General features: G+C 38.0%; 1 protein-coding gene across 8 annotated transcripts in view; it reads left to right on the forward strand.

Annotated features, from left to right (window-relative positions):
• AATF (apoptosis antagonizing transcription factor) overlaps positions 1-25,462 on the forward strand; it is a 109,506-nt gene that overhangs the window by 62,216 nt on the left and 21,828 nt on the right. For 7 of the 8 annotated variants that reach the window (XM_038548028.1, XM_038548029.1, XM_038548034.1 and 4 more), the window contains exons 9-11: positions 7,650-7,717; positions 9,579-9,659; positions 18,778-18,849. In XM_038548028.1, the coding sequence (XP_038403956.1) occupies positions 7,650-7,717; positions 9,579-9,659; positions 18,778-18,849 (221 nt within the window). Of the gene's footprint in view, positions 1-7,649; positions 7,718-9,578; positions 9,660-18,777; positions 18,854-25,462 lie in introns of those variants that run through there. The other variant, XM_038548035.1, reaches the window with a different exon arrangement.

A 25,462-nucleotide genomic window follows, 5' to 3' on the forward strand; every position in this document is an offset into this window, starting at 1 on the left:
AAGCAGGCTCCATGGAGGAGCCCCATGCGGGAATCGATCCCGGAACTCGGATCACATCCTGAGCCGAAGGCAGACACTCAACTGATGAGCTACCCAGGCGTCCCAAAATGATAAAACTCTTAAAAGAAAATATAGAATTAAATATTCATGACCTTGAATCATGAATAGTTTCTTAGATACAACCCCAAAAGCACAAATGACCCAGGGAAAATTGGACTACACCAAAATTAAAAACTTTTCTACTGCAAATGATACTCAAGAAGGTGAAAAGACAACCCACAGAATGGGAGTTGATAAAGGACTGGTGTCTAGAATATATAAAGAACTCTTACAGCTCAGTAATAAAAAGACTGTCTAATTAAAGGATGACCAAGGCATCTGAATAGACATTTCTCCAAAGAAGACATACAAATGATCAGTAAGCACAAGATAATGCTCAACCTCATTAGCCATCAGGGAAATACAAATCAAAACCACAATAAAGTAATACTTTACACCCACTAGGATGGCTATAATCAAACAGTCAGATAATAACAAGTGCTGACAAGGATGTAGAAAAATTGGACCTGACACTGCTGGTGGGAATTTAAAGTGGTGCAACTACTTTGGAAAACAACTGGCAGTTCCTCAAAATGCTAAACAGAGTTACTATGTGACCTAGCAGTTCTACTTGTAAGTATATACCCAAGAGAAATGGAAGACATATCCACACAAAAACTTGTCATGAATATCCATAGCAGCATTATTTATAATAACAGTGAGGTGGAAACAACTCAAATATCCCTCAACTAATGAATAGATAAAATATGGTATATCTATGCAATGGAATATCCTTCAGTCATAACAAAGAAGAAAGTATTGATACTTGGTATATATAACATAGATAAACCTTGGAACACATGTTAAGTGAAATAAGCTAGTTATAAAAGACTATAAATTATATGATTGCATTTATATAAAATGTCCAGAATGGACATATCATAAAGAGAGAAAGATGAGTGATTACCTAGGGCTATGGGAGTACATGGATGGGGCTTACCGGGGATGATAGCTAATAGGTTTGGGGTTTCTTTTAGGTGGGATGAAAATGTTCTAAGATTAAATGTGGTGGTGATTGCACAACTCTGTGAATTTACCAAAATACACTGAATTACATACATTTTGCATGGGTTAATTATATAGTAAGTGAATCATATCTCAATAGTAAGTTGTTAATAATTGGCATTGTTAGCAAATGAAAAATAAATGTTATTGGTATTATTTCTAGTGTGTTGCCATGTTTTATTATATTTTTAAGATTTTATTTATTTATTCATGAGAGACACAGAGAGAGGCATAGACAAAGGCAGAGGGAGAAGCAGGCTCTCTGCGAGGAGCCTGATGTGGGACTTGATCCTGGATCCTGGGATCACACCCTGAGCCAAAGGCAGACACTCAACCACTTAGCCATCCAGGCATCCTGTTGCCATGTTTTATTTTAGGGTGCAGAAAGATACTCATAAGGACTTTAATCAATATATCCTTGATCCTTCCTATCTTTTCCCCTGTGGGAATTCTAAAATTTCTCAGTGTGAGTTTGTAGATTGGAAAGATTTTACAGAACACCTACCGTGGGCCTCCCTTATCCACACGGGATATGATCCAAGACTCCCAGTGGATTCCTGAAACAATGGATAGTACCAAGCCCTAAATATACTGTTTTTTTCCTGCACATACATACCTATGATAAAGTTCAACTTATAAATTAGGCACAAAAGAGAATAACGATAGCTAATAATGAAATAGAACAATTATAATGATATACTGTGATAAAAATGTGAATGTTGTCTCTATATTACTATACTGTACTCACCCTTCTTGTGATGGTGTGAAATGATAGACGTCTACGTGATGAGACAAAGTGAGGGGAATGGCACAGGCACATGACATATCGTCAGGCTCCTGTGGACCTTCTGATGGTCCGTAGGAGAGTCATCTGCTTCCACATCGCAGCTGGCGGTGGGTGACTAAAATCAAGGAAGAGGCAGGGGACTACTGTATACTCTTTCCTCTGGACATTGCCAAGTAAATCCTGACCAATTCTCTTTGGGTCATGCATTATCTAAGAAACGGTAAAATATTATGGTGCTGAGAAGTTTTGGAGGGGAAAAAACTTCCAAGGCTTTCTTTAGGTTTTCTTATTACTTGCATGTTTTAAATAGTATGTTTATACTACTGTCGACTTACCAATTTCAGTTATGTATCAAATCATCTCTTGACTTCTCTTAACGGCAGTGAGGTCCTAGCCCTTCTGCACTTTCTGCCTCCACAACCCCATTCTCCATTCTCCTGGTGTACTTATTGTCAGTTTTGTGAAAAGTCAGTGTTTACAATATTATGACTAAGTAAATGTTCACATATATGATGATAATATTTCCTTACACACTTGTTTTTTCCTAAAGCTAATAATGCCTGTATTTAAAGGATATGTGTAGTATTCTGTGTATCTCTGCCTATTTTTTCTCTCCACACACCGAATGCCTTAAGTACATAAACTGTCATTTCCCTCCTCCCCCTCCTCCCCCTGCCGTTTTTCCCTGGAGACCTTATTTCTAGGGCTCTCTGGAACGATTGCTCTCTGGGCCTCTGCCATCAGGAGTCTCAGGACTTGCCTTTGCTGCTTTCCTGAGTTAGACCTGCTTTCTGACACCTCAGGCCTATCTCCTTCTTGCTGTATGTGCACATCTCACTGAGACACATTGTCTTGTGAAGGAGCATGGACAAAGTAAATTGTTGAGTCTTTACACGTGTGAAGGTGTCTCCATGTAACAACTCTCATACTGGATTAATACTTTAGATATGGAAGTTGAGGTTGAAAGTCCGTTTCCTCAGAATTTTGAAGGCATGGCCCTGCGGTCCTCCACTACTTGCTGTTGCTATTGAAATATCTGGTCCCACTTAGTTATCATTCCTGAATATGTAGGGTGACTATATAATTTCTTGCCAAAACTGGGACATTTGAGGTGCTAGCCTGAAAGAATACTAGGACAACAGGCGTAAACCAGGACTCTCTGGGGTAATCTGGGACATACGGTCACCCTCTTTATACATGACCTATTTTTTTCTGTAAGCATTTAGGATCTCCTCTGTACTTTCGGTGTTCCACATTTCATGCTGATGTGTCTTGGGAAAGGTCCTTTTTCATTCATTGTACTAGATTTTTGCTGGCTCATTCCTGTCCTTCGATTTGGAAAATTTTCATTACTGTTTCTCTAATTATGTTCTCCTAGCCTTTGTTAGTTGGGTGTTTGACATTCTGGACAATTCTGACATTGTCCTCTAGCTTTTTTTTTCCTCTTACAAATAAGCAAGGGGATGTTATCTTTTTGCTTTTTTGTTTTATAGCTGAAAGATTTTTGTGCATTTATTTTCCAGTTCTTGTATTGAATTTTAATTTTTCTGTTTTGTGTCTAATTTCTTGTTTTACTCTTTTCTCACAGCATCATGTTCTATGGGAGTATATCTTCACTTTTCTAAGAGTGTCCATTCTTCTTTCTTTCTTTCCTTAGGTTTCTTTGTTTTCCTCATTGCTTTCCGGTGTCCCCTTTTTTCCTATCTGCTTTGATCTATGTCTGAGCCTTCCTGGTGATCCTTAAGTCTCTTCATATTTTGTAGTTAAGACATAAGAGTATCTCTGAAACCTGAACGGAAAGCTCTGCTTTAACTATAATCATGCTGTGAACTAACCTCCTGTTTGGAATACTCTTCAAATGGAATACTCTTCAAACACTCTCCAGAACTTGGAGATATTTTCTGGGTAGTACAGTTTCTCCAAGAGAGGCTCCTCTGCTCTCCTGCCTCGGAGATTTTGTTTCTGGGTGCTGGCGTTCTGTGTGTAGGGTGAGGGAAGGAGGCGGAGGTTCCCAGAGATGGGCATAGTACCTTTCCCTTCTGCCTCCTCCCGGCCTGCTGTGCCTCATAGCTCTCTGTAGCTCTTTAGGGCCCAGTTTTCCCACAGAACAGTCTCCTTAGTGAGAGGTGGTGGTAGAGGAGATAGTCACTTGTGGGATATTGGAGAAGGTCCAGTGGCGCTGTCCCCTCCCACCTCTCCCTCTTCTGCAGTAGCTGCAATTGCCAGAGCTCCTCCTCACAGGGATTCTGTGGGCCTAATTAGTTCCACCCTCACCTTTATTCCCTCTGGGCACTTGGATGATAACTGCCTTTTATTCTTCCATCTCCTGTCTTTGAAAAATTTATGAAAATCTGCTCTCATTAACTCCCCTTCTCTTCCTTCTCATGAGTTAATACATTTGTTTTATTCCTCTCCTGTCTTTTGGAGGGGTTGAGAAGGGAGAAGAGATAAACTAATGTGTTCAGTCTGCCATTTTTAACTGATTCTGGCATGCATTTTTCTAGACAATGTATTATAAATGCTGATTAGATGCTGCACAGTACCATCAGGGCTGTTCCTCATGTATGTTGTTATGTGTTAAATGGGTTTCTGTGGGCTGACCTGGAAACCTAATATCTATGATTTTCCCCTAGAACTAGAGAAAAACAGTCAAGCTTTTGTGAGCTGACCCTGGAATTAAAACAGACTAGAACAAAAATATTTCACATATGTCTCCTTTTTCCAAGTCACAAAGAAAATGACCAATACGGTGGTATTATTGTCGAAAAATAAAAAGCTTAAATAACTGTAATAAAAACCTATGTTTTAGTGGAAAAGTTTATTCATAAAGTTAAGCTATAAAAATTGAATTGAGCAGCAAAATTAATTCTTCAGCAATATCCCTAAAGCTTAATTTTTCAGTAACTTTTTTGAAAGCAGTTTTCCTAATTAAATTAAAGCCCAGTGATTGGGTTAACTGTGGGAGAGAGAAGTAGCCATGGGAATAAGTTTGTTTATTTGTATTTTCTTGCTACTTTCTCATTCCTGCCTTGCACACAACAGGATCTTCAGAAACACTGGACTGAAAAAAGTAGACTTGGCCAGATTGACCAGTAAAACCATCTTCCTTGTCACAGGTGACGAAGAGTAGCTGTGCAGGGCCCTTGAGTAGTGAATTTGCAGCTCAGAATATGGGACGTAGAGTGCTTGAAAGTAAATGATGCACCAACTTGGTGAATTGTGGGGGCGACTGCAAATGTACCAGACCCACTGTAGTTGTGCGGCTCCAATCTCCAGCCTTCAGGAAGGGCATATGGGACTTTCTTGCAGAGGATCACCCTGTTGTGCTGGGGCAGCCTTCTGTGAGCACTTGCTCTCACTGGCCACGACAGCCCCAGTCTCAGAATCAGAGATGATTAGGGAAACTAGGAACCCTTGTTACAGTCTCTTCTGTGGCTTGAACCGAGGTAAGGGCAATGAGATGCAGCCACTCCATTATTTCCCGGCCCTTTTAGTATTTTCTTTCTCTTCATTTTCTTTTTTTCTTTCTTCTGTTCTTCTTATCAACCTCTCCCCCTTCTACCCCTGTCCCCCAGCCATGCTTCTGACAGAATATTGACTAGAAACCAGAAGCCCATTTTTGCTCAGCCTTCAGGGCAGCTGTTTACAGAGTAGCAGCGCTACACAGGTTTACTGTGTCGTATGTCTGTGTAACACTGGATTTGGATCTTGTATTTAGCTGCCAGAAGTGACTGTGATGAAGTAGGAGAGATAAACTGATAGATTGGCTGCCAGAAAGATGTTGGGAATCAATCAGATAAACAGGGTAGAGAAATAGCTTGCTGTTTTCTAGTGATAATAAACCAGTGGCCTCTGGTCCCCGCATTTTTAAACGTAATTGCTGTAGTAATAATGTCCAAAATAAGCAAATGAAAAAACATCACAGGAGGGTTTTTAATTGCGATTGAGATATCCTTTTTCCCTTTTGCAATAAAGATTCATCTTATATGGAAATGAACATTTCTATAAATTTGTTTTACTTCTTCCAGTGCCTACTTACATAAACAAATGAAAATTAGAGAGTGGACTACTTTCGTAGGAATTTATTCCTCCTTCTCTATCCTCCCCCAGACTTCAGCTGTTTGACTTGGTGAAATATCTGTATTGCTACCATGCCTCACCTACAAAATCATTACCTTTTTTGGTGAGGAAACAAGTTTCAAAGTCAAACCCATATTGACAGATGATTAGCAGGATTATTTTAGTGTCTTCCCTTAGATTTCTCTTAGAAGACTTTTGGGACTTTAATCTCTGTTACGATTGCCCTGCACATAGCACTTGCATAGGGGAGATGATATCTAGTATTATTATTGTAATTTAAAACTCTCCTCCTTTAATGCTTAACGTTTCTTTATTTTTAAGCAGGCTCCATGTCCAACTTGGGACACAAACTCATGACCTGGAGATCAAGAATCACAAGCTCTAGCGACTGCGCCAGTCAGGCACCCCTAATGTTTAATTTTTAAACATTACTCCTTTTCACCTAATGACTTTAAGATCCAATGCATATTCTTTAGTCTGTGTGAAAGGTATAGATTTACACTCTAGTTGTGTGCAATGGGCTGCTCAGAAGTAAGAGGAGAGTAGGAGAGTAATTTTAGAGTTCTCATGGAGTTCGTTGTATGGGATAAACAGTTCTCTCTGTTGTATTTTCAGTCACACATACAACTTCCATTGGGTTCTCTTTTTTTTTTTTTTTTTTTTTAAGATTTTATTTATGGGATGCCTGGGTGGCTCAGTAGTTTAGCACCTGCCTTCAGCTCAGGGCATGATCCTGGAGTCCCAGGATTGAGTCCCACATCGAGCTCCTTGCATGGAGCCTGCTTCTCCTTCTACCTATGTCTTTGCACCTCTCTCTCTCTCTCTCTCTCTCCCTCTCCCTCTCCCTCTCTCTCTTTCTGTCTCTCATGAATAAATAAATAAAATATTTAAAAAAATAAATAAAGATTTTATTTATTCATGAGAGATACAGAGAGAGAGAGAGAGAGGCAAAGACATAGGCAGAGGGAGAAGCAGGCTCCCCGCGGAGACCCCCATGTGGGACTCGATCCCAGGATCATGCCCTGAGCTGAAGGCAGACTCTCAACTGCTGAGCCACCCAGGTGCCCCTTAGGTTACCTTTTGGAATTGTTGTGGCTGTGAATGTATTGGTGTCATACGTGGTTAAATCTCTTCATAGTAAGCATGGTGGAGTACCAGCCATGGAAAGCAAGAGAATGAAGTTCACACTTTTAATTATATGTAATAAAGGCTTTTGCCTGAGGAAGACCTTCCTGAATATTAGAGGTTACAGGTCAGAAGTTAACCATGTACCATTATCCTGTTGGTGAGAAGCTGATGCATTTTCCTTTTGGCCATACAGCCTTTCCCACCTGACCTTTTAAAGATTCTCCATTGGTATCGATGAGGTGGACCAAACTAATCATAAAAACAATGAAGGGAATGTTGCACACTCATTGATCCATTTGAAATGAACTGCAGTACAATAAGTCCTCTAAATGGACTTCTGTTCACAGCTATTACTATAGCCACCTTTTTAAAGATATATAAATATGAAAGGGTTAATGGGAATTCAGTCATATTCTTGCCACTGGGTTGTCCCTTATTGATTGTAGTTTTAGAGCTGTCACTATGCCATTCAGAATTCCTGCCATGCCCTTGAAAGTCACGTGGTGCTGGGAGATGATAAATAAATCAGTTGCTTTCCTTTTTCCCCTAGCTTCTTCGAGAACTCATAGAACGGAAGACCAGCTCCTTGGATCCCAATGATCAGGTGGCCATGGGAAGGTAATTCAGATATGGCTTTCTAGTCATGCAAAGCAACCTACATAATAGTTTCTCCCTTTGAGTCCCCTTAATTCTGCCTCAAAGGCAGTGATTGGCCCTGTAATTATAAAAGTTAAGCAACATTAAAAAAAAAAAAAAAAAGTTAAGCCAGACAATAAGAAGTTAAAGTTAGGAAAGATAGGGTGATGGAAATCCTGTTTTACCCTACCTTGCCTTAAGGGCAGTTGAATAGGAAATTATAAAACAGCTATGTATTTGTTTTAGGGTTTGTTTTTCAAAGTCCTTCTTATGCTCTTTGCTCTCTGATTTGGACAGTGATTGTATCTGTATCAGTCTCTGACCAGTGGATAAAAAGCAACCGCCCAAATGTGTGCTCTCAGCTGTCAGAATGTGGCATTGTGCACAACAGGTTCCTTGCTCATAGTTGAATCTGCTTTGTTTGAGTCTGCCCTAATTTAGACCTCCACCCCTTCAGTAAAAGCCTCGGCACAATTAGAAATGGAACGTGGCAGCATTACCCAGATGTCAGGGTAGAATGTAAAGTAGTGAAGGAAGGCTCTTGTGTGTATGCTTCATCCTGTGGTTGGAAAATAAAAAGGGCATTTAGAGTGCTACCTAATGAATAGTGTACATTTAAATAGCCATGAGCCATAATTTGCAAAAGCATGAAAGGAAACAAAAGCTGCAAGTGCCAGAATGGGATTCTGGGCACAGCGACATTTTGAGAAAGCAATGAAAAATTTGTGTTGATGAAATAATTTTATTTGAGTAAAACATTATTTGGGTTTTAGGATAGGATATTGTTGTTATTTTGTGTATCTCTGGAATGCTATAGAGAGCTGTTCACTATAAATTTAATGTGATACAGCAAATTGCATTTAAGTGATGATTATATTGTACATTTATCTGACTTTACAATAAAATAGATTATGGTAATTAAGATTATATTAAGATTACAGTAATTGGATTTCCCTAGATTATTTTTTTCTGATGTTGAGTTTTCGTTGTATAAATCAGGTAAGATGACTAGCTGCTGCTGTTTCTTCTTTTTTTCACATTTGTTCATATGAGGAATTTAGGAAGATTTTTCTTAGCCAGTGTCCTTTATTTGAAAATTAATTTCTTTTAATCTAAAATGACTGCAGAACATGTGAATCTTGTTTGGATCCTGATTCAGACAAACGAATTGTAAAAGTGAGATGATCCAGGAAATTTGAAGACTGACTCAATATTTGATAGTAAAGAATTACTGGTAATTTCTTTGTAGCATGACATCATATTGAGACTATATTGGGGGGAAAGAACCCTTACCTTTCAGCAGCACATTCTTAAATGCTACGGATGAAATGAAAATTAAATAAACAAAATGGCTGCAAAACTTGTGTCAGTAGTGGATAATTATAAAACATTAGCAAAAATTGGAAAGTGCTGGAAAAAGCACTTGTGTATTAACAAAGGGAAAATTGAAGAATTCCTGTATGCAGACCAAACAACAGTGCAATATTAGTAATAGAACATCTTGCACAGCTAAAACATTGAAAGCAAATGCAAGCAGCTCTACTCAGTTTGCTGGCTTTTCCTGCAGACTGCTAGATTTAGTACCTGTCACAGCAACTCTAGATACTAAGGAGTATTGTTAACCAAATTTGCTGTGGAATTTCCCAGCTGCCATTTGTTTTTTTATCATTGCACAAATCCTCTTCAATTGATTAGCTGCTCTGGCCCCAGACTATCTTGAGGAACTTGATGTGGGTTGATGATTTCTTTCTGCAGGGTTGTTAGTAAGAAAAATTCCAATTTGTCAATAGGTATAACTATTTCTATTAGTGATGATGTATAACATTGCTTGTGAATTTCCCAGGCAGTGGCTTGCGATCCAGAAGTTACGAAGCAAAATCCACAAGAAAGTAGATAGGAAAGCCAGCAAAGGAAGGAAACTTCGGTGAGTTACTTTTTAGAAAGATTTTAACATGTTACAGCTCTTACATTTTGGCTGTTATGTCAGTTCTCTATTTCTTCTGATGATTCTGTTTTTAAGGATCAGAAAAATAGCTAAAACAATATTTGTGGCTTTTTTGGGACTCAGTTTTTCTTACTCTAAAATGGAAATACTATAGTTTCAGTTATATTTTGTTCTGCTGTTGTAAGAGGATAGGTTAAGTATAATACCTGCATTTTCCCGAAAGAGAAATAAGAAAACAAGACAAGTTAGTTGAAATTGTCTTAGTTTTTCGTTTTGTTTTGCTTTTAGAGCAAGGGAAAGTTGGGGTTGGGGGAGAGAGAGAGAATCCTAAGCAGACTCCAGGCCCAGCCTGGAGCCAGACACAGGGCTCTATCTCATGACCCTGAGACCACAACCTGAATTGAAATCAAGAGTTGGATGCCCAACCGACTGAGCCACCCCAGCACCCTAAAATTGTTTTAATTTTAAAAAGTGATTTCTACAGAACAATATAACAATTTTTCTTTGGATGCTTATTTAGAATAAGATTATATGGGTCCATTTTCATGATGCCATACACGTACATGCTGTGCTAAGGAGATATAAATGAAGGATTCCAGAAAATGTTAACAATGTGCTTAAATGGGATGAGAAATACAAGTTTTAAGCAAACCCAGTGTGGGGCTCAAACTTAACCTCAAGATCAAGAGTCTCACACACCATCAACTGAGCCAGCCAGACACCCAGAGAAATATAATTTTTATGAGAAAACAGACTTCTGATGTTTTCAGACTTCTGACTATAGGAAAACTCTCAATCCTGTATGTTTGTATGTATAGTATACAGAAAGATAATAGTTTATTGTATGTCTTTTATGTAATATTTGCACAAAGTCTCCATGTCAAAGAAACTACTTATAATTGGAGGGCATATGGGGAAAAATCTTAAACCCATTGTGTTAGGACAATTTAGATGGATAGTTAATTCTATATCCTTATTAGAACCTGCCTGTCATTGAATTCCCTTTAAACAAATGTGGATCTGTCTCATATAACTTCAGAGAAGCAGATTTCACAACTACTTTAATTAATCTGTTTTTGTTTTTAACCTATTCTCCAGAAAATATGTATTTCTCTAACTTTGCAGAAGAGCAAAGCAGCTTGTTACTATATTTTTATTCAAAGTCACTTTCTTAAATCTCAGGTTAAATTGTTATAATTTGTTTAACGTTTTTCATGTTACAATTTTGAAGTCTTTACACTTCTCCAAGTTTGTTTTTAGTGGGATGGTTAAGCATAGACTTGAGAGCCAAACTTACTTTTTAATATGGAGATCAGATTTTTCCTCCAGTGCTGTGCTTTTTAAAATTGTAGCTTTATGAGACTATAAACATTGTTCTCCAGAGGGAGGAGCGTGGAATCCTGGGAGGCTTAGGTTCAAATTCTGGCTCTGGCTGGCTCTGTGATTTTGGTGGTTTTTTATTCTTTGGAACTCACTTCGCTCATTTACTAAGTAGCAATAATAATCCCTACTTTATAAATTTGGTTTGAGGATTAAAATGATGTGTAAATGTTCCAGTACATAGTAAGCATTTAAAAATGTTAATTTCTTTGGATTCTCTTGTGTTTGTCTGTTGGTATCACTGTTGCAAATATACTGTCTTCAAAGGAATTGAGAGAGGAGAAAATCTCTTTTCTACATTGTTGTTACAGATTTTATATTGGGGCAAGTAGTTATGTGTGTGTGCCCCTTGAGGGTAAGAATTGTGCTCCTCTAATTCTTTAAGACAATTCCTACCTTACTTATTATCTACGTAATTCCTTGTAGGCGTTAGTCAGCCAGAAGATGTTTTTGGATGGCTATGTCATTAAAATTACCATGCTCACAGGTAAGGCGAAATGGCTCTAACCTTAAACATAAACCAGAGTAAGAAGTCTGGGTGAGTGTTAGAAAAGTGAGTACTTTGCTAACACGACAAATAACTTAGGAAAACAGCACAAGTTTGTTGTTTCCCAAATCAAAATATACTTATCACAGTTATTAAGTTGAAAGAAAACAAACCAGGATTTTGTTTTAATAGCAAGTGTTTTTCTTATATTAATTTACTAAGCTAACCTCCTTAAACTATTCATTAGAGGTATGGTCACTGCAAGTACATACATCTGGTTTTGTGGTACTTTCATAGTGATTTAGATTCATACATGCCCATAAATCCAGAAACATTTAAAATCTTATCCTGGCAACAGGTAAGTGAGAGACAGACATTCTGTTTAAATGGGGCTAAACATTAAAATGTAAGACATGGTTAATTAAAATCCAAAAAGGAGGGGCCCTTCAGTGGCTTAGTCAGTTGAGCTTCCAACTCTTGATTTCCACTGGGGTCATGATCTTGTGGGTTGTGGGATTGGGCCTCTGGTCGGGCTCCCTGGTCAGAGGGAAGTATGCTTGGGATTCTCCCTTTCTGCCTTTCCTCCCTACTTGTTCTGTCTCTCTCTCAAATAAGTAAAAAATCTTAAAAAAAAAAAAAAAAAAAAAAGATTCCTTCTAAAGTTCTAGGAACCGTATTAGGTGCCAGGTAAGATCCATTCTGCCCTCGAGGAGTATGTCCTCAGGAGAGGATGACACTGGGGCACTTGGGTGGCTCATTTGGTTATGTCTGACTCTTGGTTTTGGCTCAGGTCATGATCACAGGGTCGTGAGATCAGACCCCCACATTGGGCTCCACATTGTGCTCCATCTGAGCATGGTTCTTGCTTAAGATTCTCTCTCCCTTTCCCTCTGCAACCCCCCCCCCCCACTTGCCTGTGTGTACTCTCTTTATCTTAAAAAAAAAAAAAAAAAAAAGAGAGGGAGAGGGTAGCAAGCAATAAGCAGACAATGATGCTGTGTGGGAAGTGCTGTGACAGAGGTCTTCTTGGTGTATGGGTCACCTGATTGCCCTTGGGGGAATGCACGCTGCCCAGAAAGACGTCATCTAAGACGCCATCCACACTGCACACTGAGCAGACTATGAGAGTCAGCCCAGTGAAAGGGCAGAGAGAATAAGGTTTGGAAAAACACAGGCTTGAGAGTGTACAGGACCATTTTGGGAACCGTGATTTAATTTATTTTGGCAGAAACTTAAATGGAATATGGGGGAATGGCAGGAGATGAGGCTGTATGAGTAGATAAGTGCTGGATCATGGCTGTGCTAAGAATTTGGACTTTATTCTGTAGACTGTAGTGAGTGTTTGAAAAACAAAGGAAGACTGAGGAACTATCATAGAGTGAAGGAGACAGCGCAAGTAGGTACAATTTAGGGTCCCAGATTGGATCCTGGAAAGGAAAAGGACACTAGGGTAAAAATGGATGAAATTTGAAGGCTCTTAATTTGGGTAGTGGTATTGTACCAGTGTTAATTTCCTCATTTTGTTAATTGCACTATGTTTGTATAAATTGTTAACTCTAGAGGAAGCTGGGCAAGGGTATGCATGAACTCTCTACTATTTATGCAGTCATTCTACAAATCTAAAATTACTACAAGTTAGTTATTGAATTAAAAAATTTGGGTCTGGGGCATCTGGGTGGCTTAGTCAGTTGAGCGTCTGACTCTTGGTTTTGGCTCAGGTCATGATTTCAGGGTCGTGAGAGTGAGCCCTACATTGGCTGTGTGCTGGACAGGGAGCCTGCCTGGGATTCTCTCTGTCTCCTTCTCCCTCCCTAAAATGTTTGGGGCTCCACTCTGGCCTTAGAGCCTAGTTTAAAAAAAAGTTTTAAAAAAAGATCACATGTTTTGTGGTTTTGTCATCCACATTCACTTGGCTTTCCTGTGACCATGAATGTGAGGGATGTGGTCAGAATCAGAGAGTGATCTTTATGAATAGCAACAGTGATAACATTTATAAAACTCTCAGTGTCAGGCACTACTAAGCAATTTACATGCAGAGAGAACAACAAATGCAGACTCTGGAGCTAAACTGTCCAGGTTTGAAACTGGACTCTTCTACTTACCCACCTGGAGACCTTGGGCAAGTTAGTTTACATCTGTGCTTCACTTTCCTCATTGTGAAATGCATGTATTAATTCATATCTTGGAGGGTTGATACCAGATTAGATGAGCTAATGTCTGTAAAGTGCTTTGAGAAGAGAAGTAACTCACACAGCCCATCCGGAGCTGTGAAGTAGCAAATTAGGATTTGAGCTAATTGGTCTGATAGCAAGAGCCCATGTTTCTAACCTGTGGCTTGTTTTGTTTCTCTGGGCAGGACTCACTGGCCCCTGTAGGCACTAGAATGACATATTGGAAACATTAGCATTCTGCTCCAAAGGATTATATAAGTGGCCAGGCTAGGTGAAAATATTATAAATAACTTCCTTAAATGAGACCTCAAGGAGAGCTGGTAGGTGTGCCAGCTGTCATCACTGATACTAAGTTCCACCTGCAAGCAAGTTTTGCTCTTAGTGATAGAGCTGGAGAGAGAAGATTTTTCAGAAATGTCATAGCAGAAATGAATATTACTTTGTGGAAACATTAGTTTAAATGATAGCAGGTTAAGGGCATCAGCCTGGTCAGACTGGGGATGGCAACTTGTAGGTGGATGGTAGGAAATAATTTATTTTTTTAAAAAAGGATATTTGGATTTGGGGAAATAATTATAACTGTTGATTATCAGCATTTTTTCACAGCTTTATATTTAAGTGGATTTGATCATGATTTAATGAGAATTCATAGGGGCGCCTGGGTGGTGCCTTCGGCTCAGGTCATGATTTCAGAGTCCTGGGATCGAGCCCCATGTTGAGCTCTTTACTCAGCGGGGAGCCTGCTTCTCCCTCTCCCTCTGCCTACCTCTCCCCCTGCTTATGTTCTCTCTCTCTCTGTGTCAAATAAATAAATTAAATTAAAAAAAATTCATAATGTAAGTGAATTACACTCAGTCTTTTTTTTTTTTTAAGATTTTATTTATTTATTTATTCATGAGAGACACACACAGAGAGAGGCAGAGACACAGGCAGAGGGAGAAGCAGGCTCAGTGCAGGAAGCCCGACATGGGACTCGATCCCGAGACTCCGAGATCATGCCCCGAGCCAAAGGCAGACGCTCAACTGCTGAGCCACCCAGGTGTCCCAGGCTTTTTTTTTTATTTTTTATTTTTTTAAGATTTAATTTATTTATTCATGAGAGAGAGAGAGAGACACAGGCAGAGGGAGAAGCAGGCTCCATGCAGGGAGCCCATGTGGGACTCGATCCCAGGACTCCAGGATCACACCCTGGGCTGAAGGTGGCGCCAAACCGCTGAGCCACCCAGGCTGCCGTACACTCAGGCTTTTAATAACAGGATGTCTTACTATGTTTGTCCGTTCTTCTGCCACAAAATTACATTTATCTCTTCTTAGTATGGTTGTTAAAAGGTGTTTTAATACTAAAACATGCATCCATCCTCAGCAGCAGTGAGATTAGATGAAGTCTGTTGCATTAAGTACATGTTACTAAATAGTTTTTAGTGTAATTACTTCTTACAGTCTGTCTTTTGTCATGCTGTTAATATAGAATATATTGCATCAAAAAAAATATATTGCATCAGAGCAGCACTATCCAATAAAAACATGTATTACATATGTAATGTTAAATGTTCTAGTGGCCATATTTCAAAAGTAAAAGGAATTAGGTGGACTTAATTTTAAGAATATATTTCACTTAACCCAATATATCAAAAATATTATTACTCAGTATTTCAACAATTTATTATTTTAAAATTATTAATGGCATATTTTACATTCTTTTTTAATCTTGAGTCTTCAAAATCTGATGCATTTCTCATTTGGCACATATGGCATGCAGACCAGCCACGTTTCAAGGGCTTAAGCAACCGCATGTGGCCAGTCACTACAGGATTGGACAATACTTACCTGTGGAGTAGAGCTCATAATCTTTGTCCAGTGAGTGGATTAAACCTCTCTTTAGATATATCCAAGAATAGTATTCCTTTTTTTAGATGGACACCAAAGTTTGGTGAAACCTATAGACATTAAAATGCATTTATTAATAGTACTTACGCTTTATGCTTAAAAGTTTATGTGAATTTATGAGAAATATTTTGACTCCTGGTTTTCAGTTTTCAATGTGTTCCTTTTGATTCACTAGCAATTTCATGTTTCAGAATTTATCCTGAAGAAGTATGTGAACAAATATGCAATAGTTTATGTATAAGAATCTTTATTTTAGGGGATCCCTGGGTGGCTCAGCAGTTTAGCGCCTGCCTTTGGCCCAGGGCGCGATCCTGGAGTCCAGGGATCGAGTCCCGCGTCGGGCTCCTGGCATGGAGCCTGTTTCTCCCTCCTCCTGTGTCTCTGCCTCTCTCTCTCTCTCTCTCTCTCTCTCTATGTCTATCACAAATAAATAAATCTTTAAAAAAAAAAGAATCTTTAACACTGTTTAATATGGTTTTGAAAGAGGGTCAGTCTATATAAATGCCCATCAATAGGAGATTAAATAAATTATAATATATTTACACAAGGGAATATTCTGCAACTATGAGAAGGAATAGAATATGACATGGTTTAGTGGGAAGAAACATGCAGAATATTAAGTATATTACAGTTTCCCTTTTACATGAAAAATGTGTTAGGTTTATATTTGTCTTATATATGGAAAATGCCACATTTAACATTGTAGTTAACAGTGATTATTTCTGGGGGATAAGACTGCAGGATGCCTGTAAGTCTTCTATACATTTTTATATTTGAGTCATCTTTATAAGAATTATATATTATTTTCTATAATTAGGAGATAGCAGACATAAAGAAAGTATGCAGAGATTTTGTTTTTGCATCTTATGAAACATGAAGAATCAGAAGCAATACAAATGTTCAAAAATGTATTATAGTATTTCCACTCCTGGAATTGTATACAGCTATCCAGATACTGTTATGGGACAATGCTTACAATGCAAAGTGAGAAAAAGAGGATACAAAATTCTGTGAGTGTGTGTAAATAACAGGATCACTATAAAAAACAGACAACTAATCAAAATGTTAACAGCTCTCTGTAGGTGGAAGAACTATGCATATTGTGTGTGTGCTTCGTTGGTTTTTTCCCATATTTTCTATAATGAATTTATACTTTTTCTATTACTCTTGTAATGGGGAAAATCTCATCACTATTATTCTTATAAAATTTATTTGTTAAAAAAGAATGAAATTTGGGAGGCTTAGCTGTGGGTGGTACTATAGAGAATCAAATTACTTGATAAGTGTAAAAATGTTTTTAATACTGTAAAGCTAATATTATGTACATGAAAATATTTATCATATTTTGGTTTGGGGATAGTATTTTGCACAGCAGAATTTTGTGGGTATTTTTAAAGATTTTACTTATTTTTTAAGTAATCTCTACATTCAGTGTGGGGTTCCAACTTATAACCCAGAGATCAAGAGTCACATGATCTACCAACTAAGCCAACCAGGTGCCCTCCAAGTAGAGTTTTTATGGTTAGAATTTTATAATATGTATATTGTCATATAGCCTCGTCTATATAATGAGTAGAAAGGGCTACCTCATTTGAATCTCTTTGGTATAATATGGTCCAAATAGGTCATATAGTTGTTCAGCTTTTTTTTTTTTTTTTTTAAGATTTTATTTATTTATTTATGAGAGACAGAGAGAGAGAGAGAGGCAGAGAAGCAGGCTTTCTGCAGGGAGCCCAATGTGGGACTTGATCCTGGGAGTCTGGGATCACGCCCTGAGCCGAAGGCAGACACTCAATAACTGAGCCACCCAGGAGTCCCTGTTCAGCTTCTTTCATCAGATGATCTCAAAGCACTTCATACAAAAATGCCTTTTTTTTTTGTTAGTGGAAAATGGAAATGATATAATTTAAATTTCTGTAACACCATGACTTGAAGATCTAAGGGTTGAACTTATTGTATATTCAGATGTACGCCTTCATTTAAAGATAGGGGAAATGGAATACTGCATCTAGTGAATAGAGATGATATGGAATTCCAAAAGCCTTTTCTGGGGCAGCCTGAGTGGCTTAGTGGTTTAGCGCCGCCTTTAGCCCAGGGTGTGATCCTGGAGACCCGGGATCGAGTCCCACGTCAGGCTCCCTGCATGGAGCCTGTTTCTCCTTCTGCCTGTGTCTTTGCCCCTCTCTCTGTGTGTCTCTCATGAATAAATAAATAAAATCTTTAAAAAAACCCCAAAAACTAAAAAGCCTTTTCTGACTTAGGGAACCAGTGCTAATGAGTGATGGTGGTATGAGGCATTGCATTTGGGTATTGTCACACAACTATACTTACTACTAGTAACGATACTAAAAAATGATTAAGATGTTGGAATACTACTCAGCCATCAAAAAAGTGAAATCTTGCTATTTGCAATGATGTGAATGGAACTTGAGGGTATTATGCGAAGTGAAATAGGTCAATTAGAGAACATCTTTTTCTGTCATATAATTACCATTATATGACCTCACTTGTGGAATTTAAGAAACAAAACAAAGAAGGAAAAATAAAATAAGATGAAATCACAGAAGGAGACAAACCATAAGAAATTCTTAATCATAGGAAACAAACTGAGGGTCGCTGGAGGTGAGGGGGGTAGGGAGACACGGTAACTGGATGACAGGCATTAAGGAGGGCAGGTGATGTAATGAGCACTGGGTATTATGTAAGACTGATGAGTCACTGACCTTTACTTCTGAAACCAATAATACATTATATGTTAATTAATTGAATTTAAATTTTAAAAAATACAAAAACAAAAAGAAAAATGCTTAGATGTAATTAGAGGAGGAAAATGGGATAGATACTCAAAGTCCTTCTCTTCTGTCTGGAATAGTGTTTAAGGGTTAATATATTGCTGAGGGCCACAAGTGTGTTAACTCTTTTTTGGGACTATGATGTAAATGGATGTGTTGAACTGTCATGTACAATGTGCTGTTATCACACATCTCTCCTGTAACATTAAGGAAAAACAGGGAAATAACGGTTATGATCAGTGTGTGCCTATGAATTATTCTCTTTTCTACTCCAGAGCCAAATGTTCCTGTAATCAGTTCTGGAGTATGTTAGCTCGTGTGTCCTTTTCTAGGTTAATAGTTACTAATGTTGCTGCCTGTTTATTTCCTGCTTTTTTTAGGTTTCATGTCCTTAGCAAGCTACTGAGCTTCATGGCACCTATTGACCATACTACAATGAATGATGATGCCAGGTGAGTAATAGATTAATTATGTGTCTCAAATGGCTCCATGACAGCCTGATATTGACCTGTTCTACAGCCTGTCACCCTCTCCATTTCTTCTTATCAGTTAACCATTTGTCATTCTCATCATAGTAAGGGTCCTTGTCACATCTCTTCACCCCATAATTACTGTAGAACCAAAACAAAATTTCTGTAAATATCAATGTTGCCTCTGGTAGTGTTTTTTTGTCTTTGCTGTTTTGCTTTTAACGTTAGCTATCTGCCTAGGACATCAAGGCTTTTCTCTAGGACAAAAACGTGGGTCAGGACACTTGCTTTATGTGGTTGGGGCTTTTGTGCATATGCTTGCCTTATTAAAAGGAGACTGCTCTAGAGATGGGCATTATGTTGTGTTTGGTAAGGCTATATATATATATATATATTTCACAAAAGAAGTACATGCTCATTTTATAAACCAAAACAAAATAGAGGGCAGCCCCGGTGGCACAGTGGTTTGCCACTGCCTGCAGCCCAGGGTGTGATCCTGGAGACCTGGGATCCAGTCCCGTGTCGGGCTCCCTGCATGGAGCCTGCTTCTCCCTCTACCTGTGTCTCTGCCTCTCTCTCTCTCTCTCTCTGTCTCTATGAATAAATAAATAAATAAAATCTTTTAAAAAAATAAATAAAATAAAATAAAACAAAATAGAAATATATGCAAAAAATGTATCCTCATAATATTACAATTAATATTTGTAAAAGACTGATTTGTAAAAGACTGATTTGTAAAAGACTGATTCTTTCTGTATTTATTAGTTGTCATTCTATTACAATGTAATATTTTTATATTACTTATTTAGCCATATCCCTTCTCTTTCATTTATTTGCCGTTCATTTATTCATTTATATCAGGGTGAACTCATGCTTTCCTATTTTATTCAATAAGTTATTATCTATTACTGTCATTATTTTTTTTTGAAATGGTTCCATGTTAATGGAAGCTGGTTTGTGTCCTTTTGAAATGTCCCCATTCCTTGAGTATGTTCTTATTTTGTGGCACAGCAAGGTGTTCTAGGTTTGTCTTATACTTTCCCTGTTCTAGCCCTGGAATCAGTCTTTTTCCAGGGAGCTCTGATTTTTTTGGGGGGATTGTGGTATTTAGAAACCAAGATCTGTGTGCTAAGGGTGTTCATTATCACCGGGTTTCACTGTTCCTAGGCTGTCTCAGTGTAGGGAGCTAGGAAATGTGTGTGTAAATATATACACACATGCAGGAGAGAGCCACTTGTAGCATCTCTGAATATTTCAGTCTTTTTATTTCTTTAAAAGTAGTCTCTACACTCAACATGGGGCTCGAACTTATGACCCTGAGATCAAGGGTCAAATGCTGTGCTGACTGAGCTAGCCAGGTGCCCCTCCTTTCAGTCTTTATGAGTTCCATTTGAGAATGTTCCTATAGAACATAATTAAAGTTCTATTGTGAATTCTTTCTTTAGTTCTTTATATACTGTGAGCATTTTTGTGTCAGTAACATTGTTCAAAAATTGTAAATGACTGTGTAATATTTTTATACTACTTATTTAGCCATTCACTAATTGTTGAATTTAAATGATTTTTGATTATTGTAAATAATGTTGTGGTAGACATTGTGGGTTTTGTTGTTGTTTTTTAAGAATCTTTTTAAAAGATTTTATTTATTAATGAGGCACAGAGCAAGAGAGGCAGAGACACAGGCAGAGGGAGAAGTAGGCTCCCTGCAAGGAGCCCGATATGGAACTGAATCCTGGGTCCCACGAAAATTCCCTGAGCCAAAGGCAGATGCTCAACTGCTGAGCCACTCAGGGGTCCCGTTTTTTAAGATTTTTATTTATCTGAGAGAGAGGGAGCATGAGCAGTGGGAAGGGCAAAGAAGCAGACTCTCTGCTGAGCAGGGAGCCCAATGCAGGACTCAATCCCAGGACCCTGGGATCATGACCTGAGCCAAAGGCAGATGTTTAACTGCCTGAGCCCCCGAGGCGCGCCCTATTGGTAGACATATATAAACATAAATCTTTATCAAGTGAAAGTATTGGTTTAAGCACATAAGGGTTTTGCCAGCTTTATATATCAAAATACATTTAATCTTTTTAATTGAGATTATTTTGTTTGCTACTAAATCCCATCAGATTTTCTCTCCTGCCCTAAAACGTAGTAGATCTGCAGGTTTAGGTGAATACAATGATTACTTATTTTTTGTTTGCATTTGTTCAGTACTTTGAGTACAAAAGAGCTTATGCAGGGTTCTGAGTACATTTATACTCAGAACTTTGTGACTTTTTTTTTTAAGGTTTTATTTATTTATTCATGAGAGACATACAGAAAGAGGCAGAGACATAGGCAGAGGGAGAAGCAGGCTCCCTGCGGGGAACCTGATGTGAGACTCGATCCCAGGACTCTGGGATCATGACCTGAGCCAAAGGCAGATGCTCAACCACTGAGCCACCCAGGGGTCCCTGAACTTTGTGACTTAGCTCTCCTGTGCTTTACAAGTGAATGCTTTTGTCTGGCTGAGGTTTTTTGTTTGTTTCCACTTATTTCTGGATCTAGTTTGTGTTTTTGAAATTACAGAGTAAATTGAGTACAACTTAAAATCCCTGTCAGGACAACATGGAAAATTATATCAATAGAAAAGGAAAAGTAGATGCTCAAAAACTAAAACAAACCCATTAAGGAAACATGATTACCCCAGGCATAAAGTGAAGCTCAGTGTAAGTATTAGTGGCATCTCTTGAGTACAGTATTACCACTAGATCATTTAGAAACAACTTGTTGTCCTTCTTAGTTGGGATTTTTCTTAAACCACCTAATATCCCAGAGGCACTTAGTTTTCCTGAATCTTATTTATTCCTTATAATTTCTGAGGATTGCTAACAAATGCTATCCAAAGATTATTTGAAAATAACTGTATTATTTAGGATTATGTTAGATTTGATCTGTGAAAATCTTAAAACTTGCATACAGAAGCATAAGCAAATGAGAGTTTATTTTTTTTGACAGGAGAGTTTTAGGGGTAGCATGTAATTACTGGTAGTGGTTTTCCCTTCTCAGTGATAGAAGGGCCAGCATCCCTTGGTCTTTCCCTTCTGGACCCAAGATGGCGGCTGCAGTTTTAGCCATCAAATGGTGTTCAGGGCAGGAAGAGAAGGAAGAAGTGTCAGATTTACCTGCTTTCTTTGATCAGAAAAGTAAAAGCTTCCCCAGAATCCCCTCCAAACTTCTTATATATCATTGGTTAAAACTGTGCTATCTTGCTATTTCCGGTACAGGCAAGGGAGAAGGGGTTGGGTATGTTTGTTGGGTAATAGTCCTTCTGGCATTCAGTATTTGTGGAGGAGAAAAGGCTGTCCCTTGTGGACTGATTGCTTATTATCAGCATTGTTCTCCAGCTTTTTTTTTTTTTAAGTTTTTATTTATTCATGAGACACACACACAGAGAAAGAGAGAGAGAGAGGCACAGACACAGGCAGAGGGAGAAAGCAGGCTCTATGCAGGGAGCCTGACAAGGGACTTGATCCTGGGTCTCCAGGATCACACCCTAGGCCAAAGGCGGCGCTAAACTGCTGGGCCACCCAGGCTGCCCTCTCCAGCTTGTTTAGCCCACTTAACAAGGAATTTAATAGAAGTCTTATAGCTGGAGAATGAAGCATGTGTTTTCACCACAGCATACTCCTATTCCATTGTGTTTCCTAAGGAGAAGAAGCATTCATCTACATTACAGCTCATGCTCCATAGTCTGAATAAGCCAGATTAACTATGGGTAGAGTAAGTGGGCATTAGCTCTCTCAGCTTCTAGTATCCAAACTCTCAGGGCAGAAGGAGGCAGTCATAGCTTGGCCTATTTTGTTTCCCTTTAGGTAATTCCATAACTGGTGACAGTCTGCTACTGTACTGTTTTGTCTCCTAGTTTGTACGCCACAAAATATCACTGAGGAATTGGAAACTTTCATAGGTGTTAAAACATCAATATCAGTGCATTGTACTTTTCCTCAAATGAATAATTTTGGTTTTGCTAAGTTACAGGTACGTCATTTTTGGTGTACATGTATGAATGGAGAATTTTTTATGATTTTGAGATAGAGAAGAACTTTCTAAGATGACAACAAGGTCAGAAGCCATAGGGAAAAATATTAATAGATCTGACTTTCTGAAAGTCCATATTGAAAAAGACATTGAGGGGTATCTGGGTGGCTCAGTGGTTGAGTGTCTGTCTTCGGCTCAGGGTGTGATCCTGGGGTCCTGGGATTGAGTCCTGCATTGGGCTCCTCACAGGGAGCTTGCTTCTCCCTCTGCCTGTGTCTCTGCCTCTCACTGTGTCTTTCATGAATAAATAAAAAAAAAATCTTAAAAAAAAAAAAAAGACATCGGAAAACAAAGTGATAAGCAAATGACAAACTGGCAAGAAAAGGTTTGATATGTAGCGTAGCATTTTTCTTTACTATGTAAAATAATATGTAAAAGAGTTTTTACAAGTTTCTAAGAATCCCAGTAAAAATCATGGGCAAAAAGCAGGTCAACAAACCAACCTAGAAGTCATAAAAAAAATCTCAAATAGCTAAAAAACTAAGACTGTCAACCTCATTAATCAAAGAAATGCAGATTAAAATGAGATTTCATTTTTCCTATTAAATTATAAAACATGAAAAGATTGGTAATCTCCTGTGTTGATGGTGTGGGGAAACAGACACTTTTATATACCACTGTTGGGAATGTAATTGGCAAAATGATTTTCGAGGGCTATTTGGCAATGGGCGGCAGAGTTTTTTTTTTTTTTTTTTTTTTTTTTTATTTATTTATTTATTTATTTATTTATTTATTTATTTGGCAGAATTTTAAATATATACTTATCTGTTGACCCAGAAAAAGCTACTTCTAGAAATTGATCTAAGGAAATAAGTTGGCAAACATATTTGTATTAAGAATCTTTATATTGTGTGTCAGCTGTACTTTGGTAAAGAATAAATCAATAAATATGATTTAATTGATTGTGAGATTGAGCTCCGCATCAGGCTCCACACTCAGCAGGGAGTCTGCTTGAGGGATTCTCTCCCTCTGCCCCCCCCCCGAAATAAATAAATCTTTAAAAAACTATTTAAAAATAAATAAGTAAATGGGAAATACAGAACAAAACAAGAATCTCTATTGCAACATGGTTTATAATGGGGGAAAATAACTAGTTGCTTACCTTAAGTAGTTGCTTACTGAATAAATAAATCACAGTAAAATCTTTTAATGAAATTATAAACAGCTGTTCAATGATGAAGTGGCACTAAAGGTATTGCCATGACATAATCTCCAAGTACAAAATACTATATTAGGGACAGCCCAGGTGGCTCAGCAGTTTAGCGCCACCTTCGGTCCAGGTCCTGATCCTGGAGACCCGGGATCGAGTCCCGCGTCGGGCTCCCTGCATGGAGCCTGCTTCTCCCTCTGCCTGTGTCTCTGCCTCTCTCTCTGTGTCTCTCATGAATAAATAAATAAAATCTAAAAAAAAAAATACAATATTATATAATCCACATTTTGAGTGAATAGGTATGTATGATAGAAAAAAAGTGATAACCTTTAAAAAAATCAATTATACTGTCAGATTTCCAGGTTATTAACTAGAAAAAGAAACAGTGCTTGTAATGTGATGATCCACTTATGTTTTGAAAATAAAGATTAAACAGGCCTAAGTATACATATCTGTGTATATGTTACAGTGGTGAGAGAAATGTGTGGGAAGACCACACATCACAGTATTGACATTTACCTGTGGAGAAGGAATGGCATGAGGGACGGGGGAGGGAAACTCAAGTGTTTTGTTCTTTATCCTTTTATTTTGGTCCACTTATTTACCATGAGAATACATTCATAGAAGTTATATAAAAAAGTAAAAAAGCTCTGAAATAATGGATATCAGACTCCACATACTTGTTGCTTGGGTAGAGAGGAGTAGAAAACACACTTTACTTTCTAGTCTCTGTATTTCCAGTGTTTGAAATTTTTCTGCTGTAACCTTATACTGCTTTGTATCAACAACAAAAAAGGACATTTTCAGTTTGCAGATTATATATATAATACATAGAGGAAATGGGAAAGTCCTGATTATTTCTCTATTGAAGTACATGAATGAAAGATCTCTTCCTTATGGTTTCTGCCTTATGGACCATATGGATAAAACTGGCTTTTTAATACATTTTAAATACTGGTGTCTCTTCCCGTTACCCTCTGCCCCCTTTTTATTTTATTTTTATTTTATTTTATTTTATTTTATTTTTATTTTATTTTATTTTATTTTATTTTATTTTATTTTATTTTATTTTATTTTATTTTATTTTATTTTATTTTATTTTATTTTATTTTATTTTATTTTATTATTTTATTTTATTTGAGAGAGAGAGAGAGAGGCAGAAACACAGGCAGAGGGAGAAGCAAGCTTCATGCAAGGAGCCCGATGTGGGACTCGATCCTGGGTCTCCAGGATCACGCCCTGGGCTGAAGGTGGCGCTAAACCGCTGGGCCACAGGGGCTGCCCCTCCCCTTTTAAATTATGGTAAAATAAGCATACATTTTCTAGCACTTTGATTTCTTATTCCCAGAGACAGTTCCACCTATGATTCCTACCTTA

The sequence above is a fragment of the Canis lupus genome, chromosome 9 (genome assembly GCF_011100685.1).
Source record: "Canis lupus familiaris isolate Mischka breed German Shepherd chromosome 9, alternate assembly UU_Cfam_GSD_1.0, whole genome shotgun sequence".
NCBI classification, from domain to species: Eukaryota; Metazoa; Chordata; class Mammalia; order Carnivora; family Canidae; genus Canis; species Canis lupus.